The 21166-nt window shown below is 47.5% G+C and overlaps 1 protein-coding gene across 1 annotated transcript in view; it reads right to left on the bottom strand.

Moving 5' to 3' along the window:
• Nucleotides 1-21166, bottom strand: part of LOC122419708 (protein FAM169B-like) — an 88590-nt gene that overhangs the window by 57119 nt on the left and 10305 nt on the right. The window contains exons 2-3 of the mRNA XM_043434498.1: nt 12294-12427; nt 8949-9048 (exon numbers count right to left, since the gene is read on the bottom strand). Coding sequence (XP_043290433.1) covers nt 8949-9048; nt 12294-12427 — 234 coding nt within the window. The remainder of the gene's footprint in view (nt 1-8948; nt 9049-12293; nt 12428-21166) is intronic.

Raw genomic sequence — 21166 nt, 5'->3', positions numbered from 1 at the left:
TCCGATCCCTAAGAAAGGCAATCCGAAAGAATGCTCAAACTACCGCACAATTGCATTCATCTCACACGCTAGTAAAGTAATGCGCAAAATTCTCCAAGCCAGGCTTCAGCAATACGTGAACCGTGAACTTCCAGATGTTCAAACTGGTTTTAGAAAAGCCAGAGGAACCAGAGATCAAATTGCCTATATCTGCTGGATCATCGAAAAAGCAAGAGAGTCCCAGAAAAACATCTATTTCTGCTTTATTGACTATGCCAAAGCCTTCGACTATGTGGATCACAATAAACTGTGGAAAATTCTTCAAGAGATGGGAATACCAGACTACCTGACCTGCCTCTTGAGAAACCTGTATGCAGGTCAGGAAGCAACAGTTAGAACTGGACATGGAACAACAGACTGGTTCCAAATAGGAAAGGAGTACGTCAAGGCTGTATATTGTCACCCTGCTTATTTAACTTATATGCAGAGTACATCATGAGAAACGCTGGGCTGGAAGAAGCACAAGCTGGAATCAAGATTGCCGGGAGAAATATCAATAACCTTAGATACGCAGATGATACCACCCTTAGGGCAGAAAGTGAAGAGGAACTAAAAAGCCTCTGGATGAAAGTGAAAGAGGAGAGTGAAAAAGTTGGCTTAAAGCTCAACATTCGGAAAACTAAGATCATGGCATCTGGTCCCATCTCTTCATGGGAAATAGATGGGGAAACAGTGGAAGCAGTGTCAGACTTTATTTTGGGGGGGCTCCAAAATCACTGCAGATGGTGATTGCAGCCATGAAATTAAGACTCTTACTCTTTGGAAGGAAAGTTATGACCAACCTAGATAGCACATTAAAAAGCAGAGACATTACTTTGCCAATAAAGGTCTGTCTAGTCAAGGCTATGGTTTTTCCAGTAGTCATGTATGGATGTGAGAGTTGGACTATAAAGAAAGCCTGAAGTGCCAAAAAAATTGATGCTTTTGAACGTGGTGTTGGAGAAGACTCTTTGAGAGTCCCTTGGACTGCAAGGAGATCCAACCAGTCCATCCTAAAGGAGATCAGTCCTGGGTGTTCATTGGAAGGACTGATGCTGAAGCTGAAACTCCAATACTTTGGCCACCTCATGCGAAGAGTTGACTCAATGGAAAAGACCCTGATGCTGGGAGGGATTGGGGGCAGGAGGAGAAGGGGACGACAGAGGATGAGATGGCTGGATGGCACCACCGACTCGATGGACATGAGTTTGAAAAGTAAACTCAAGGAGTGGTGATGGACAAGGGAGGCCTTGGCGTGCTGCGATTCATGGGGTTGCAAAGAGTTTTGGATCACAACTGAGGCAACGCTGAAACTGAAACTGAAGGATGGGATCTGGAGAAGGCAATTGGACCCACTCGCAGTGCTCTTGGCCTGGAAATTTCCCACAAGATGGAGGAGCCTGTTAGGCTGCAGTCGCATGGAAGTCGCCAGGAGTTGACACGACTGAGGCGCTTCCATTTCACTTTTTTCACTTTATGCATTAGAGGAAAGGAAAATGGCAGCCCACTCCAGTATTCTTGCCTGGAGAATCCTGTGGATGGGGGAGCCTGGTGGGCTGCTGTCCATAGGGTCGCACAGAGTCGGACATGACTGAGGTGACTTATCATCATATCAAGGATGGGACCTGGGCTTCCCTCATGGCTTATATGGTAAACCATCTGCCTGCAGTGCAGGAGACCTGGGCCCGATCCCTGGGTCAGAAAGATCCCCTGGGGAAGGAAATGGCTACCTACTTCACTATTCTTGCCTGGACAATTCCATAGTCAGAGGAACCTGGCAGGCTACAGTCCATAGGGTCACAAAGAATCAGACACGACTGAGTGACTAACACACACGAGGATTGCAAGGATAGGACCTGGTTGCCAGGAGAACCAACCATGTGATTAGAGAGCTTGAATTTTTGGTCACATCCCCCAACGTCCAGGGGGAGAGAGCTTAGAGGTTTAATCAATTGCCAACAGTTGGTGATTTAATCAATCATGACTATGTAATGAAGCTCCTATAAAAATCCAAAAGGACTGGGTTCAGAGAGATTCTGGGCTGGTGAACACGTGGAGGCATAGAATCACGCGAACCTCTGGCTTATAACCAGTCAGAGAAGGAACTGCATGGGCTTGAGACTGGCACCTAAAGGGGGGAGCAGGGGAGTCTGGTAGGACTGACACCTTAACCTGTAGACTTCGGTGGTCTCTCCAGGTAGTGTCCGAATTGAGTTGAACAGAAGAACATCCAGCTGGTGTCTAGAGACCTACTTGATGCTGTGGGAAACCACCCACTTCCACACCCTGGAAACTGGATCTCAAAACACATTTCATCTGAACAGACATTTTCCAAAGACATACAGATGGCCAACAGGTACACAAAAAAGTGCTTAACATCACTAATAATCAGAGAAATACAAACCAGAACCATAATGAAATATCACCTCACATCTGTTAGAATGGTTATTACCCAAAAGTCAAGAGATTGTGAGTGTTGCTGAGGATGTGCAGAAAAGGGAAACTTCATGCACTGTTGGTGGAGATGTAAATTGGTGGAGATGCAGTCATGATGAAAAACAGTATGGGGGGGGGTCCCTTAAATTTTTTTCAAACATTACTACCCCATGATTCAGCTATCCCAATTCTGGGTAATAATTCTGGGTATTAATCTAAAGAAAAAAAAAAAACAACTTGAGAAGATATATGCACATACATCTACACAAAAGCGTGTGTAAGAATTTTCACAGCAGCATTACGGTGGGAACAACCCAAATGTCCATCAGTCAGTAAACAGATAAACAAAAGGTGGCAAATCCATACAGTGAAATAATATTCAGCCATAAAAAGTAAATGCAGTACTAAAAGATGCTAAAACATGGATAATCCCTGAAGGCATTATGAATGAAGAAAGTCAGATGCACAAGTCCACACATTGCATGAGTCCATTCACAGGAACTGTCCAGAATAGGCAGATCTGTAGAAACAGAAGAGGTTGCCTAAGGCTGAGGCGGGTAGGGAATTGGAGTCGGTTTCTTTTAAGGGTAATGAAAATTAAGTGTGGTGAGAGATGCACAACTCTGTGAATACACTAAAAACCACTGAACTATATGCTTTAAATGGGTAATTACATGATACGTGAACTACAGCTCCATAAATCTCTGTGTGTGTATACATATATACTTATAGGAATAAAAATAGTCCTTCCTGTGGATTCAAAACAACTACACAAACATTGGAGGACAAAGGCACGTCTTGACAACAAGTTTGCATTAAAAGCCCAGGGGCTGGTTATGCCCGGTAATGAGCTGTCAGCTTTGGGCTGGTTCTGCTGAAATGCTGAGGTGATTTTGTGGAAACAGAACATCCAAGGAAAGAGGCATGGTCTCGCCAGCCACCCCTCTCCTCCCAGTTCTCTGGCGCCCGTCTTCCAGATGGCTCCTGGGAATCTCGATACAGGGCAGATGCTGACTCAGCAGGTCTCAGCGGTGCTCAAGCGCCTGCGTTTCTAACAAGTTCCCTGGTGACACCCGGCTGCTGGGGCACGGGCCACCCCCCTGAGCAGGAAGACAGGAAACCGAAGCCCAGAGGTGCTAAATGGCTTAATCCAGGCCACCCACTCACAAAGGGCAGAAGATCCGAACTCAGGTTTACTTGACTCCAAAACCCAGCGTCTTTCCACCAGACCACCCCTGACTCAGGGTCTGGTCACCATGCCCCCACCGAAGCCAGATCTGAGAGAAGGACTGGGAAACGGCAGGCAGCTGGAGTATGAGACATGTGGCCATCTTAAAGGAAGACGCAGGAGACACGGCAGCTGGCCGCAAGCCTGGGAAGACCTGCCGTGTGGGATGGCCGTGCCCACCTGCCTGGACGGCCCGTTGGAGGGCGGTAGGTCCATGAGGAGACATCTGGACACATCGGTGTGGGCTCCTTAAGGAGAACATCCTAATGGAGCTGTCCCAGGGCAGAGCAGGCTCTCCCAGGACACAGGAGCCCCAGACGAGAAGCCAGAGCCCCTGACCACACCTTAGTGATTCTGGCCTACCTCTATTCCATCTTCTGTGTGTTCAGACGCTCAGTCGTGTCTGACTCTTTGCAACCCTATAGACTGTAGCCCTTCAGGCTCCTCTATACCATCGTCTTAGCCCTATCATAAAAGAGGCATCATGTGCTATGATTATAAAAATAAATCTTACAATGACAAGTCTTTAAATTCTAGCTAAGGGTACTCTGCTGAGAGACCTATTTTCTTTCTTTTTTTAAAGGAGATTAACAAGTGTTCTAAGTGTTACAGCCATGTTAATAGGAAACAGAAACTCTTTCCTTGATACATTTAAGACGGAAATAAAATCCAAAAGATCATCCTTTTTCTCCTTCTGAAATTCAGCAGTACCACTTCAATCATCTTGGAAAGCACTGGGCCTAACGATCTAAATGCCCTTTCGACCGTGAGCTTCTGGACCCCTGCCTCCTTTCTCTAAAGCTAAACAGCCCTAGTTTCTCGAGCCTTGTTCAAATGGTTTCAAGCCCTCTCATCCCCCTGTTGCTCTCCACAGATAAGCACCAGTTTGTTTCAGCCGCAGCTTGAGCAGCAGCAAAGAGAATGGGGCTGTAATTGAGCGGGAACATCGTCCTTCCATTAAGACAGCCCTGGTCCCATCTGCTTCCCAGCCACCCCCACTGCAGCGCCCGGGGCCCTGCGCTCCAAGAATGAGAACGCAGGTTCCCTGGCCTGTCCTTGATCTCTGGTTGCTTTGGGACAGACTGCATGATATTCATTCAATGAGGCAGTTTGGGGTTAGCAAAAAGAACAATGGTCTTACCGTTAGAGTGGTTCCAAAACAAACTAGACGGCCTTAGCGTGGGGTTGCCTTCCCCTCCATAAGGCTTGCAAGCAGAATCTGCCAAGGAATTCAGCTACCGAAGCCTGGCCAGCAGTTGACGGGAAGGCCTCCCATTCTACAGCCCTGTGCCTCTACAACGCAATACTCAAAGACAGAGAAGAACATGCAAAGATGCTCCATGATGGAAGATTACTTCTAATCCCATGCCTGCTCTCTGCCCTGGATAGTCCAAAGCATCAGATTTTCTGCCACAAATCATTTCATCCTCACAGCTACTCTGTGAAGTAGCTAAGGTGTCATTTTGCAAATGACCAAACTGGGACTTGGAGACGCCAAACCATTTATCTGGGTCACCCAGTCAGTTGGCAGAGCCAGGACGCCAAGTGTGTTGAGTCTGATACCAAAGTCCACGTTCATCTCATTCTCTAAAGGTCCTGGGTGGAAATGAGGGGAGCAAAAGGCCATCAGCTGAAGGAATCTGGAACGTCAGGATGAGCACTTTTAATTCAACATGAGAGGTAAGAAAAGACAACTTTTTTGACGAGAGGAGTTATTTTTTTCATCTTTGTAAACACTTGAGATCAGTTAATAAATTAAAAACAAGAGGAATAGTGAATGAGGGGAAATAAATGAAAGACAGGGCCCGGGAGGTGCAGAAGCAGCTCAGACAGGGAGGCTCCTGGCAGCCCTTGGCTGTGTGCCCTCGGGGACAGAAACCAGCCTCCGATTAGAGAAACAGCTGAGTGTGAGCGCGGCAGGAAGCAGCCGGACAGATGGGACGAGGGCACACGCCTCTCAGACCACCTTCACGGAAATCACATCCCCAGGTTCTTACAGGAGAAAGCTGGAAGGTTGCATTACAGGCAGACCTCATTCCACTGCACTGCACTTTACTGTGCTCACTTTATTGCATTTTTTTTTTTTAACAACAAATCGAAGGTTTGTGACAACCTTCGGCCAGTGTCATTTTCCCAACAGTAATTGCTTACTTGATGTCTTTATGTCACATTTTGGTCAATTCTCACAATATTTTAAATTCTTTCATTATCATTACACTTGTTATGATGACCTGTGATCAGTGATTTTTGATATTACTTATTACAAAAAGATTACTATGACTTTTTGAAGGCTCAGATGTTCTTGCCTGGAGAATCCCAGGGACGGGGGAGCCTGGTGGGCTGCCGTCTATGGGGTCGCACAGAGTTGGACACGACTGAAGCAACTTAGCAGCAGCAGCAAATGATAATCAGCTTTTTTTAGCAATAAAGTATTTTTAATTAAGGTGTGTACATTCTTTTAGACATAATGCTACTGCACACTTAATAGATAATAGTATAAACATAATTTTTCTATGCACTAGGAAACCAAAGAATTTGTGGGATTCATTTTATTGCAATATTCATTCTACTGCAGTGGTCTGGAACCTCCGTAAGGTCTCCAAGGCCTACTCATACTCACATCTTCACAGTATTCTGCCATGAACATTAACTGCTTGCCACCAGGGAATTCACAATTCCGGGATGTCTTTCATTTGCTCACAGGGTTATCGGAAGTTACTGTGATAATTAACTCATACACAGTCTCATCAAACAGCTCTGATCCCTTTAGCTTCCATCTAACCACACAAACAGGTTTCCCAGGCGGCGCTAGTGGTAGTGATCCCACCCACCAATGCGGGAGACATAAGAGACTCGAGTTCCATCCCTGGGTTGGGAAGATCCCCTGGAGGAGGGAACGGCAACCCACTCCAGCATTCTTGCCTGGAGAACCCCATGGACAGAGGAGCCTGGTGGGCTACAGTCCAAAGGGTCAGGAAGAGTCGGACAGGACTGAAGCAACTTAGCTTGCATGCAGGCTACCCACACACACAAACACGCAGACCTTCACGAATGCCACTGGAAAATTACAGAGGAACTAGGGCCAGCCTTCTGGAAGGTCACAGGGAAGCACATGGCTGAAGCGGCACGTGTGGCAAGAGGCAAGAGGCTCTGTGGTACCACTGGCTGCTCGGGAGTCCACATGTCTCGAGCCACAGAGGACCATTTACGTATGACGCCCGCTTCTAAATACCAGAGTAAAGAGCACAAGGTGTGGATAACACCTGAGCGCTTTTTGGAAATCATGCAAAACTTCAGCAACGATCATGGAGCCCAACAGCAGGAAAACATTTGGAAACTTTATTTAAAGCTCTATGAAACATAAAGAAAGGTCCAGAGTGATATTTCTTAGAGCTTATGAATATTTATTATAATACATTCTCAAAAACAACCGAAAAATTAAGTACAATGGAAATAGGAAACAGATTTATGAGTCAGTCATATGTTTTTACATTATGCAAATGCAGTTAAAGACCTTTAACCAGAATATTGTTAAATGCCAGAAAAAGGCAGAGAAGAGGGCTGCTGATATTTGGACACCCTCTTAAAATTGGCAAATGATATTTTCAGAGTGTTTTGACAATCTGTGAGCACCTCCTGTTACTTTCTCTAACCTGGGGCATTCAAGGCAAAGTCAGAGTCTTGGGGTTATCCCAACCCCCTTGTTCAACAAGGACTTGGCCAAACAGGAATAGGAAGTGTCCTAAACCTTGACCAGAAAGCTCTCACACACAGTTCAGCCAACCCTAGCCCTGAAGCAAGTAGGAGGCTTCACCAACATGCCCAAAACTCCAAGACAGCTAACTAAGTACACTCGTGTCTCAGGATTAGTAATGAGAGAAGCATTCATGATAGATATGTGCTAAGCAACGTTCTCCGGTCAAGGATGTCACTTTGGGCTTTATGACACCCATGGAACGGGGTATCCTCTGACTACAGGCCTGAGATAGACACACAGGGTGAAAGGCAAAAGCTCATCCCCAGGGAGCTGGAGAGTTGAAGGAGGCCCCCTTTGGCAAAGTGTAGTTGAAGACCCCTAACCCCAAACTTTCAGCAGACACCGCATCCTTGAAGGAGGGGTAACTCACTAAGCGTTGGTTTGGTTTTATAAATTTCTTATTAGGAAAGTAATATATGGTCACTGCGGGAAATCTGTGAAAACATATTAAAGTATAACAAAGGAGTAAATTTCTAAATAGGATTGACCTTATGTTGGGGCTCCCTTGAGGTCACAGATGAGGAGCTCTACTTCCAGCTTGTTGGGTGGCCTGGGCTCCAGGCAGACTGTTGGGCTGAAACCCTCTCCCACCCCACACTGCTCACCGCCAGCGGCCCCAGGCCCGCTCCCCCACTAGCGCAGCTGAGAACAGCCATCCACGCGAGCTCAGAGCACTCACCCAAAAAGCGGAAATTGGTCACAAACAGGTGCTTCACAATGCAGAGGAAGAATAAATGTGCTACTGACTACATAAATTTCACCACCAGAAACAAAACCCCACCAGATCATCACCTTGCAAAAATCCCCTACTCTGCACCAGCTTTCCTCAGCCAGTCTGGCAGGGATAAAAATGGTCCCTGGGCTTCCCTGATGGTTGAGTGATAAAGAATCTGCCTGCCAATGCAGGAGATGTGGGTTCGATTCCTGGTCCGGGAAGATCCCACATGCTGCAAAGCAACTAAGCCCTTGCACCGCAACTATTGAGGCTGTGAGCCTCCGCTAGAGCCTGGGGGTCATAACTACAGAAGTCTGCACACCCCAGAACCCGTGCTCAGCCACGAGAGAAGCCACTGCAACAAGACAGTAGCCCCTGCTCGCTGCAACTAGAGAAAAGCCCACAAAGACCCGGCACAGTCAAAAATAAGAAGAAACAAAATTAAAAAAAACAACAGTCCCTGCACTTCACAGGGCTGCAGTGACCCTCCAGGCTGTGCACGCAATGCTGTTACTAATAATAAGAACAGCAAGTGTGACACTCAGAAGCAGCTCTGAATACCGTGACTCTGGGCCAGAAGGTGTCTGATGTCTTTAATACAAAAATCAATACGTGTGTCAATAAACAGAAACCATAACACCCTCATGGATCTCTAAAAGATGAAAATAAATCAGTTCCGCCTTGGTGTTCTAAGTCAAGCCAAAGAGTACAACCATCACTTCTGAGGTATTTGATTCCATTCATTATAAACAAATCAAAATTCTCATGTACTAAATTCATTAATAACTACTAACCTGTCTTTGTGTCCTGGGGATTAACCAAGACCAAGATTTTGTGTTGAGGTTCATCACGGTGCATGGTGCAAAAGCAAACAGACGAAGCTTCAAGTTTAACCTGGAAAAAAAAAAATCACCATTTGGTTCTATCATCACAGCAAGAGCACAAGAAACTGCTGGATAGTTAAGCCAGCACACTGCTCGTTCAGAGAACACGGTGACACAGAGGCTCCTCTGACAGGACGGAGGAGCAGGAACACGGAATCCCAGGCACTCAGAGCTAAACACCAGCGCAGCCTGACAAGGGCCCCTCCTCCGTCTCCCCCAGCAGACCCACTCGTCCCCTCCCTCACCTGGCTACCTGATAACAGCCAACTGTCTCCTCAGTCCTCGCGGCCTCTCCTTCCATCCCCTCTGGCCCCAGCAGCCTTCCCCACCCAAATCCCCGCTGGGTCTCCACCTGCGAAAGCCAGAGGCCACGTGAGGTTCCACCTGCCAGGCTGACCTCAAGGATCCTCCTGTGGCCCCTCTGTGCAAACAGCCTGGACAAGCCTGGGAAGTGACGTGAAAGTCGCTCAGTCATGTCCGGCTCTCTGCAACTCCAGGGACTAGACAGTCCAGGGAATTCTCCAGGCCAGAATACTGGAGTGGGTAGCCTTTTCCTTCTCCAGGGGACCTTCCCAACCCAGGGATCGAACCAGGTGTCCCACATTGCAGGCGGATTCTTTACCAGCTGAGCCACAAGGGAAGCCCAAGAATACTGGAGTGGGTTGCCATGACCTCCTCCAGGGGATCTTCCCAACCCAGGGACTGAACCCCAGTCTTCCGCATTGCAGGCAGATTCTTCACCAGCTGAGCCACAAGGGAAGACAAGCCTGCGCCCACCCGCAGAGCCGGGCTGCCTGCTGCCCTGGCTCAGGCCCCTGTCAGCAGCCTCGAGAAGCCCACACCCTCTCTGGGAACCCAGGCTGTCCTCTGGCTCTGAGGCGCCCCGGGGGTGAAGAGCCGCAGCGCGTGGCACGTGTGTGCTCATGACCCTAAGGACTCCAAGCAGGGTCTCTGACACTGGGCTGCCTTCTCTCAAGTGCCCACGTGCCAAGTCCTGTCCCCGGCCACCAAACCCACAGGCCTCAGCTTCCTAAGCAAAAGGACAACGCATTCCACAGCCAAGTCTGTTTTGAAAACCAAGGAGAGGGGAGGAGAATGAGAAAAGGATGTGTGGACTGAGTGAGGCAGGCAGGCCGCCTGTAAAAGTTTATAGCAGCCTCCACGGTTTCAGAGGACTGCTTCTTAAATCCTGAGACCCGTCATCATTTTGGCACCTGATTGTGTTCCAGTCACCTGAACGAAGAGTCCCTGAGCTGGCCCCTGAGGTAGCCACGTGAGGCCCTCAGACTCACCCAGCAGACAGCCATTATAAGGCCCTTAGAAACAATATGTACGAAGCATCGTATCGACATGGAAATACGCTTATTATAGACAATATTGTATTCCGAGTCCTATCTGCATGTTAAAAAGGCATGCCCAGAAATAAAACCAACAGAAACACTCCAACATGTCCACAGCAATTAACATGGGTGATTTTATTTTCTCTGTCCTTGGCTGTAGTTCTCAAATAGTATACACTGAGCATACACTGTTCTATAACCAGGAGAAATCAATAAGTATTATTGTATTTTAAATATGATAAGACAATTTCAAGACTGAAAACAGACTTAATTATGAAAAGAAAAGATTCTGGGCAGGACCAGTATGATGTGGTATGGTACATCCTTATCTTGTCTTTTCTTGTTTTGTTTGAAAAAATTTCTCTGGGATCAAAAAGAAAAGTTAAATTTGCTAAAAGCAATGAGGAGATCCATAATCATCACAAATCAAACTATTTCAAAACCTGTCACGTGGTAGGAAACAGCTACCCTTTCTTAATTAATTGCTGAAATGGTGGGAAACCAAATGATTCTTTTCAGGACTGTTTTTTTTTTGAAGGAGAAGCAAATTGGTGGAAAGACATTTCAGCACTTCTATCACATTAAAACAACTTAATTCTAGTAACAATCTTATTTTATTATGATTTTTGCTAATAATAACACTAAAATTATTCACTTTGTGAGCATACTACATATTAGAGTTTGCTTTGTTGTGTAAGTAATGTTGTAACCCATAAATAAGCATGAAATAAAAGTAGATGAGTCAAAGTGCAACCTAAAGTACTTCAGGGCTAACTCCTGCATTTCACCACACTTTTTAGATTACCCAGCATGTCCCATACTCTGTCCAGCAGCCCTCAGCCCACCAGCCCCCAACTCCCCAAGAGTAAGCCCTCCAAGAGTAAGGCCCTAGCCTTGACTCAGCGCCTACTCGCCTTCCGGCATAGGTGTCACTAGGCGGCGCTGAAAGCGTGTGCTTATAGCCACCTCCCTCTGCAAATCCAGAATAAGGAAGCACCCTTGGGAGCTGGATTCTTCCAGGAGTTGATTACAAACAAGCATCTCCGAAATCTCAAGGAAGCCACACTATATAAACTGTACAAGCCATTGTTTTAATTAACTCTCGAACAACTTCAGTATAGCAAAATGAAACCCTGTCTTCCTCAACTAACTTTGCCTGCCAGACGCAACAACTCCTGATATGAGTGAACTTTTATTTGTATAAAACAAGAAAATCTTGCCTCTTTCAAAAAACCAGCCTCAAATCTGAAAAGCAGGTAACCAATTTAGGTACAGTCCAAGATTCACATATTCTTTTTACTTACTTTGTGGGGGAAAGGTCTTAAAAACAGTACAATTATTAAATTTCACTCACAATCCCACCATCCTAAGATTTCATTTCTAATTTCTTCCAGTCCATATTCAAAGCATAATTTTATCAGTGCTAAAAATCATAATTGGTGCAACTTCTTTCCAAATCACAAACTTTTAGGACTTAATCAAACCTTAGAGACTAGAGGTCAGTCAATCCCCTCATTTACAAATGGGAAAACTGAGGCCAGCCAGACAACACACACAGCTCTCATTTAATCCTCAGAACAGTAGTATGAGGTAAGCACTGCTATTGTCCCAAATCCTGAGATGAGAACAGCAAGACAAGAGAGGTAAAGACACTTGCTTAAGGTCACACAGCTCTAGAGTGGTAGACATGAGGTTCACGGCAGATTGTCATGCTGACTGCCTTATAGATCTGGACTCACCCTCATGACCCCAGAACCCCAGTCCAGGATTCCTTTTGCTTCTCAAAGTGGAATCATTCTAGTATTCATTCCAGAAGCATTTATTTTTTTAATCTGTAATACTCTTTCACTAACATTCTCCTTTCTAATAAGTTAGATTATACAGAACTCTCCACCAATGAGAAGATCACACATACCTGCTCCCCAGTGGGAAGAGAGAAGACCTCTGGTGAGGGCCCCGCTCCTTCCCCAAGCATGGTATAGTAAGCCAGAGTCGCTTCCTGATGCCTAGCAGGGTCGTCTTCCAAAATATCCACGGGGTAAATGCCTGCTAGGGGATAAAGAAGGCAAAAAATGACATGAGCTCCACTCTTTCATCGAGATAAAGGTCACTTACTTCTTGAATATGAAAAAGAAAAAAAGCAGCCAAATGAAACTTGCTCTAAAAAGTACATTCATTTATGTTTTTAAGTGTAAAAGTAAAAAGCAGTATAGCAGCAAGAATCAAAAGAAAATAGAAGATAGCCCTGATGCTGGGGTTGGCACCCAGCCCAAGAAGACATGAGGTTCAATGTGAACCCTCTTAGACCACTGCAGAAACTTTCTTTATATCCTCAAATTATAAAATGGTTTCCCAAGTATTTTCCAGTAGGGCCGGCCACCGTGGCCACATGTACAAATAGGTACCCTGAGAGTGGACCCCAGTGGGTGAAAACCTTGATAACTTGGACAAAGTCCAGCCTGAGTAATTATTTTGCCAGCTTACATTTGCTTTGAAGTTGGTTTGTCAGTCTGCTCAATTGTAAGAGTTTAAATGTACTAGTTAGTATGAACTAGGAAACGACATGTGCAAACCTATATGGCCATACACAGACTATTGCAGATTAATTTGTAAGTTATCTCCTGTCTCTACTCAGCATCTCTTTCTTATCACCACACTTTTAGAGGAAGACTATATCCTTGAATAATCATACACGCTGAACTCATAGTTCAGCTCAGAACCGGCAGTTGGTTTTCCCTTGAGATGCTAGCTCACCTCTGACTGGCACATCCCTGGGCAGGGGGAAGCTCCGCAGCTCTGCCCTCCTGCGGACCCCTCCTCTGATGCACCTCTGGGCCTCCCGTGGTGGGAAGGGTGTCAGAGTAGCTGTCTCTCCTCCTCTTTCTTCTTCCCCCTCCCCCTCCTCTGCCTCCTCAAGAAAGATAAGCCTGCACATAAACACCCACTGAAATGCCAGCTTCCTACTCTCTCTCAGAATCTCCATTCCTTCTGCCAGCCACTTTTCAGGGAACAGAGACTGCTCTTAGCAGCAAAAAGTTTCATGTCTCAATTCACCAAGTTTGCCTCTGATGACTTATACCGCCATTGACTGGGGGAAGTGCTCGGAGACAACAGAGGCTGTCAAGAGCAGGGCCGGACTAGGTTTCCGCCCTGCCCCTGACTCTTCATGGTGAAAATGTCACTGGCACACAGAGTGGTGAAAATATGAGTAAAAACACTCTCCCACTATCAATTTTAAATATTTGAGTGTGAAACACATATCAAAAAAATTACAACTATAAATACACGGATGCAAATGTTTCAGATAAAGAGGTGAAGAATTAACAGCCCGTTCGGTGACGATGAACAAGGCATTGATGAAGCTGGGGGTCTCTTTCTAAACAAGGTTGTGCCTCTAGGTTGCGGAGATATCCTGCTATGGAAGGCACACACTGGGGTGTGGGTGTGCATCCGTGTGTGTGTGTGTGCATGTTTTCTCTCTACACACACACACACACACATTCAAGGAGGCCCAGGTTCCTTCTCACTACAGTGGGCCAGGAAGCCCCTAGCAGCTGATCAGACATGGTGGCCAGGCAGAGCCAATACACATCCCCACTCCCACTCCTTACTGGGCACTCTGGACATTTCAGCTCAAAGCTGACGGATCCAAGCCACGTCGGATGGCTCCTTACTGGGGGACCCCTTCAAACCTGTCACTGAAGCCTCAGCCTGCAGCATCTCTCTCCAAATATCCTGATGCCATCAGTTCAAGGCCTCAGCATCTCCTAATGATAACCTCTGGCCTCACCTCTCCCCTTCCACCCATCCTTCCTCTGCCCCCAATAAAAACACTGTAGCCAGTCCTTGGCGCCAGGTGACTGCAGGCTGCAGAGTCCTCCTGCCTCTGATTTCACCGAGTCCAGCCTAACTCCCACTTATGGCTGAGAAAACTGAGGCCTGCAGAGGCAACCAGCTGGCTAGTCAGCAGCAACACCAGGGCAGGAGGGCCTATCTGATCTCAGAGTGTGTAAAACAGTCCGATGACGTTGGTGACACCGTCCAGACAGCCTCCTCTGCCAACCTCACAGGCCTTTACAGGCCCACGTCCCCTCCTTGGAGGCCCCCACTCCCCACCTTGCCATCCTCAAGGCCCATCTCAGGCTCCGGCGCTCCTGAGGTGCTCCTGGAGCTCCGGAAGCAAGGGCTCTGAGAGGCCCTGAGTCCCAGGATGGGACCTGAGACGCCCTGGTCGCCCCACCCCGCCCCATGCTGCAGGGTAGTGCACACCCAAACTTTGACAGCAGTCAACAGGGGACCTGAAGACCCCCGCAGACCCTCGGAGCGCTGGTTCTCTCTTCTCCCCGCCCTGCCTAACCCCCAATATGGGTCTCTCCCTGCCTACGCCTTTTTCATCCCAAGCACTTCAGAAATGTGGGTGGTTGTTTAGCTGAGCTCTCTGGTCACACTGCTATTCATCCAGTTGATCCAGTGGCTTCCCACAGATATGAAAAATGATTCCACGCACGTCCTGGTAAATTAAGGAAAACGCACAGGCGAGTGGGCTGCTTCAGCCCCGGGTACCCGACTCAGGCCGCGTGATTCTCCCACGAACGCGGTTTCAATCCGCTGCCTTTCTCCAGACGCCCCTAGGAACACCGTCTGAAGGAGGAAGCGGAAATCCCACTCGGCCTGTCCTCTCTGGGGCCGGCCGCACAGACGCGGGTCTTCGGTCCACCGGAAGGGCCGCCGGAAGAGCCTTACAGACGCCCCCTGACCCCGCCCCTACACACACACACACACACACACACACACACACGCACACACACACATGCACACAAGCTGAGACCCCTGACAACAGGGGACAGGAGTACAGTGTAATCACCCAGCTTTTCCAGAGAGGCTCAGGAAGGGGTACCTCACCCAAGACCGCCGGCCGCAGAGGCCTCGCCGGGTTGCCCTGAGGCTGTCACAGCTTGCCCGCCATTGGCTCTGGCCGCATGTGGTCAGGAGAAATGCGTCCCGGCCGGCTGTGCTGCCGGAGTTGAGAGAGCCCCTCAGAGAACCCGGTGGGCACCCCGGTCCCTCAGGGCGCTCCTGCAGTGCAGCCAGGGGCAGGCCCCTGGGGGTCTTCTCCACAGAAACCCAGCAAAACCAATCATTCGGACGGCGTGAGCATGGGGGCTGCATGGGGCCTGCCTCTAGGGAAACACTAACCCTCCGAAAGAGGAATATCCAAACATCTCGATACCCACAGCAACGTGGCCCCCATGCTAGTTTCCCCTTTCAGACCTCTAAGCTGGGCCAGACCGCTGCACCTCCAGAAGGAAGATGCACCCAGGGCCAGCCAGGGACAGCGGGAAGCTATGATCCTCCAGCCTTTGGGGCTTTAATTCCTTCCTTCTCTCCGGGGAGACGGCCCCATCCGAAAAGTTCGGGCAGATTTCCTCTTACATGGAAAATGCTTGGGTGAGCTTTCTGGAAAACTGGGTGGGAGCAACAACCAGAGCTTGCTTAAGGCAGGACAGGGGAGGGGGCCTCCAATGCCAGCTGGGAAGGGAAACCCCTCCCCAGCCGAGGAGATACACACACAGGCACACAGAGGCACACACAAATACACGCACACACAGGCACACAGAGGCACACACAAATACACGCACACACAAATGCACGCACACACAGGCACACAGAGGCACACACAAATACACGCACACACAGGCACACAGAGGCACACACAAATACACGCACACACAGGCACATACAGGCACACACAAATGCACGCACACACAAATACACGCGCACACAGGCAGACACAAATACACGCACACACATACACGCACACACGGGCACACAGAGGCACACACAAATGCACACACACACAAATGCACGCACACACAAATATGCACACACACAGGCACACAAAGACATACACAAATGCACACACACACAAATATATGCACACACAGGCACACACAAATGCACGCACACACAGGCACACACAAATACACACACACACAAATACATGCACACATGGGCACACAAAGACACACACAGACACATGCACACACAGGCATACAAAGGCACACACAAATACACACAAATATGCACACACACAGGCACACAAAGACACACACAAATGCACGCACACACAAATATACACACGCACAGGCACACAGAGGCACACACAAATGCACGCACACACAAATACACGCACACACACAGGCACACACAAATACACGCACACAGAGGCACACAAAGGCACACACAAATGCACGCACACAAATACATGCACACACAGGCACACAAAGACACACACAAACACAGGCACACACAAATACACGCACACATGGGCACACAGAGGCACACACAAATGCACACACACACAAATGCACACACACACAAATACACACACACAGGCACACAAAGACACACACAAATGCACACACACACAAATATATGCACACACAGGCACATGGAGGCACACACAAATGCATGCACACACAAATACACGCACACACAGGCACACAAAGACACACACAAACACAGGCACACACAAGCACACACAGAGGCACACACAAACACATAGTCACAAACACACATACACACAGGCACACGCAAACACGGGCTAGTGGCCCCACATCACACAGGGAGGAAGGAAGCCCCCGCCCAGCCTCCCCCCGCAGGGCACTCCCTTGCGGACAGGGGGCTGCAGGGGGGCCGCGGGGAGTCAACAAGTCCAGGGCGCTTTCCGCAGGCGCTCAGGCAGCCCGGCCGCCCAGCTGCTGAGGGAAGGCAGACCCAGGCAGGGGCTTCCAGATGCGAAACGCTAAGAGGCTTTAATGGTTTGAACCCGACAGGAAATATTTTTCCAAAGCCAAAAGAATGTAATCTTTTCAGTGTGATGTAAAACGCTTTCATGAAAAAAGGCCCACAGTTGAAATGATAATTCAGTGCAGACCATAAAGAAATTGAAATCCCCAAACCAACCCCGCATGTAAGAATTCACTCTAAGCACATGTTGGCTCTGGTCACCCGAAAAACAAAAGCAGAGGTCTGTCTTAGAGCATTCTTCCAGGGAAAATGCCGAAGTCATTCAGGATCTTCTTCCCAAAGCTTCCAGGGCTGATAACGGGCCTGCCACACTCTTCCAAGCCACTGCCCGTCCCCCGCTGCTGATCCGTCAGCCACGGCCGCCAGTCCTAACGTTCAGAGCTTTTCTAGCATTTCTTGGTCCTCTCAATGTAAACACCAAAGCCAACTAATGAAGATCTTGAAAAGGATCAATGCTCTGCACCTAACTATCAATTCAGTATCACTTGCAGAGTATTCTCTCCAAACACCACCTCACGCCAAAGATTAGGAAAATTCTCCCATTTTAGGAAAGTGCAATTTTTCTCATATGGATCTACAATTGAGAGAAACATTAATAAGGAGATTCTAAATTCTGCTAACCCCACTCGAAGAATTCTGGCTTTACTGAGAACCCCCGTCAGTAACCGCGTGGCGTATGTCACTGGGAAAAACTGGCTGGAAGTTGTCATTCTTGAACTACAGAAAGAACAATTCTTGCGCATGGTTATACGTGAAAACAATTTTAAGGATGCAAAATTAGAGTCTGCTACTTTTGTTTTTAACAATTGGCTAAGAGTAGATATCACTAGAACAGAATTTTTTTTTTCTTTCCTTTTGCACATAAGCAGGCCTGTTGTTTTCGTCAGAAAGTAATTTGCTTCTAAAAGGAAATTATTAGGAGAAGGAACCCTTATTACAGAAGAAATCTGCTGAGAGGCGTTAAGTGCCTTCCTCTGAGCTAGGCAAAGAGCTCAGCTCCTCCATGCCAACCAGAGAGAGGGCATCTGACAAGAAGTGTCTGCACCCAGGTGTTCAGCAGGGAAGTGCCTGAAGGAGAAGCTTTCCAAATGCCACCTGCATGGCTGAGAATTCAGCAGCAGGAATTCAGCAGGGTCCCTGATTCCCAGTGAGGCATGCACCTCAAAAATGCACTTCCAAGCTGTCTGCTTTGAGAAAGTTCAGTATTCACAAATGCAAACTTCATCCTGACCCTCCACAGCACGCCTCAAAACTGAGAACTACTTTTAACTTGAAGTATGATTACATATAATTTTTAAAGAGGGCCACTGCGCACAGCGAGAAATATCCACAGTTATGTGAGGCAGTGTCTGGGGTTTACTTAATATCAAAGAATCCAAGGTTCCTGACTTCCTTTGTATCCTGCCAGCATTTTCACACATATATTCTCTGGAACACTAGCTTCACAAGATATGCTGTGGAAGGAGGTTTCTGAGGCCAGCAAGTTGGGAAAAGGGGACCTGCTGTGATGCTCGGCGCTCACTACTGGGGGTTCTATGCACCGATCAGCAGTCAGGGCATTTAGGAACCTTGCAGTAATGGGATTTTCTTAATCCAGCGTTTATCTCCCAACTGACTTAACGAGGGACCCCCGCTCCAGAACACTGACTAACACTTGACAAATGACACTTAGAGAAGAGTGAGGTGTCATGATGTCAGGGCCAGACAACCCATCACTCTTAGAGAGCAAGCCTGCCGATGTCTGCAGCCCAAGGACCACAGGCAAGGGGAGCTTGGTGTCAGCGGAGCAGTCCTCCACTTGGAGGAGGAGAGAACAGAAGGTGAAGCAAATACACACTTGGATATATTTTTGTTGGTTTTTGAAGAGCAGCTGATCGCCAAAATATTCTTAGCAAAGAATTGAAAAAAAAAAAAAGTTGGAAGACAGAATGTAGAATATGTTAGAATTTCTGAGCAGATGAGCAAAGTTGTCAGGGAACGGAGGCAGCACTGAGAAAGGTCTGCAGGTGGTAGGTAGCAGGGTAGGTCTCATCGCCGGGAATTGACAGGGAGCCTGTTGCTCTGTTATCACAGATTTAGTATTGGCCAACTTGCAACTTGTCACTGCCTTGGCTGAGAATAAATCACTTGTCCCACCCAAATCTAAGATGGTAAAATATGCAGATGACTTGGTATGCCACCCACACAAAGATTTATGTAATCCTAATTGCTTTTAATATGAAGGTCTCATAATCTGAGCATTGGTGCATCTTATTGTTAGGCAAATGATACAAAGATAAAACTATTTTTCCCTCTGAATCATTCGAAAGGAGATGAGCTGGGTCTGAAACAGACTGTTCCCTTTGCATTCAAAGAGGTGTCACTTTGGGGGACAAATGTGGAGCCCTACGGGGGCAGACAGAAGGAAATAGCATCTCAAACGTCTCACAAACGGTAACAGAAGGGGGCCTCACCTGATGCAGCTGCAGGAGGCTCAGGCCCGCCTTGCCCCTGACCTTGAGTCCTTCCTCCCCACGTGGTCAGTGTTATGGTGCCCTGTTGGTCTAACCTTTGCCAGGAAGGAAGAGGGCTTTGGCACATACTCAGGAAAACATGGAAAGCCTGATTCTTTGTACCCTGAATTTAACTGACCAGGAACTTGTAAAAATACCAAACTCCAGGGTCAGTAACACCACCACAACACGTGGCAGTCCTGTGCTGGTGGGAAAAATGCTGTGGGGGAGGGGACAGCTGTCCAGCAGGGAAACAGAGCCCTAAACCACACGGCACACAATGAGAAGGAAAAAAATAACTCACCACCAGCATGCTTTTACCCAGTAGTCACAGAATAACATTTCTCAGAACCCACCGAAAAACTGTGGCTGTTGGAGGACTTTGTAAACTTTCATCCAGAAGTCACACATCCCTGTATGTCCATCTATTACACTGCTAACAATAATGTTAGGTAATTAGAATAGGGAAAAAGAGTCCAAAATGGCGGTGGCTAAAAGACCTGGAAGGGAAAAGTCTGCGAAAATAGAACAAAGGAAGGTCTGAGGACCTGAGTGAGAACCTCAGGTAAAACAAACAACACTCCTGGCTGGCCCAATTTACATAAGACAGGCCCAGGGACAGAGAACATATAAAAAGAGGAGCCAAAGCCCTCTTCTCTCTCTCTCCCGCGCGATGGGGCGATCTTCTCTTCGCGTCTTTGGATCGACATGCCCTCATGCCTCAAGGATGGATTTTCCTGCTATTATCTAAATAAATAGAGTTGTAACACTGAGCTGTAACACTGATTTATTTAAGAGCTATAACACGGTCTGTCCTCTGAGAGCTGTGACCCACCAAGGGGGCTTCAATGTCCGTCACTCCAAATTTTTGTTGTGACAAGACAAAGACCCGAGGAGCATACAGTCGCATGACAATAATATTTCTAAAGGAGACAAAAACTGGGTCTCTATCTGGCACGCTCAGCCCTGTGCAAAGCAACGAGGAGAACTGAAAGTAGAATAATCCTCAGTCTCCATGACTCAGTTCTAGATTAAGCTGGAGCCTCTGTTTTTTAAATACTCAGCTGTATCACCCAGACTGCTATGCATGGAGAATGAGTGGAGAAGAGTGGGGTGACCTTAGACTTAGGCAGCGTGCCACGCAGGGAAGGCGCAGGTACATCCCAATATCTGGAAATCTGTAGAGAAAGCTGCATTTTTTTATTGGCGTGTAATTGCCTTACAAGGCTGAGTTAGAGTCTGCTGAGCAGCAAAGTGCATCAGCTCTATGTATCCCCGCTCTTCTGGAGTCCCTTCCCATTTATGTCACTGCAGAGCATTGAGTGGAGTTCCCTGTGCAATACAGTCAGTTCTCATTAGTTATGTATTTTATACATAGTAGTATAGACATGTCAATCCCAACATATCCATATGTTTGTTCTCTGCATCTGTCTCTACTTCTGGAGAAAGCTACATTTTTATAAAGGCATTGGTCTTTTCTGTGCAA

The sequence above is a fragment of the Cervus canadensis genome, chromosome 17, assembly GCF_019320065.1.
Source record: "Cervus canadensis isolate Bull #8, Minnesota chromosome 17, ASM1932006v1, whole genome shotgun sequence".
Taxonomy (NCBI): Eukaryota; Metazoa; Chordata; class Mammalia; order Artiodactyla; family Cervidae; genus Cervus; species Cervus canadensis.
This window is presented reverse-complemented; position numbering and strand designations above follow the sequence as displayed.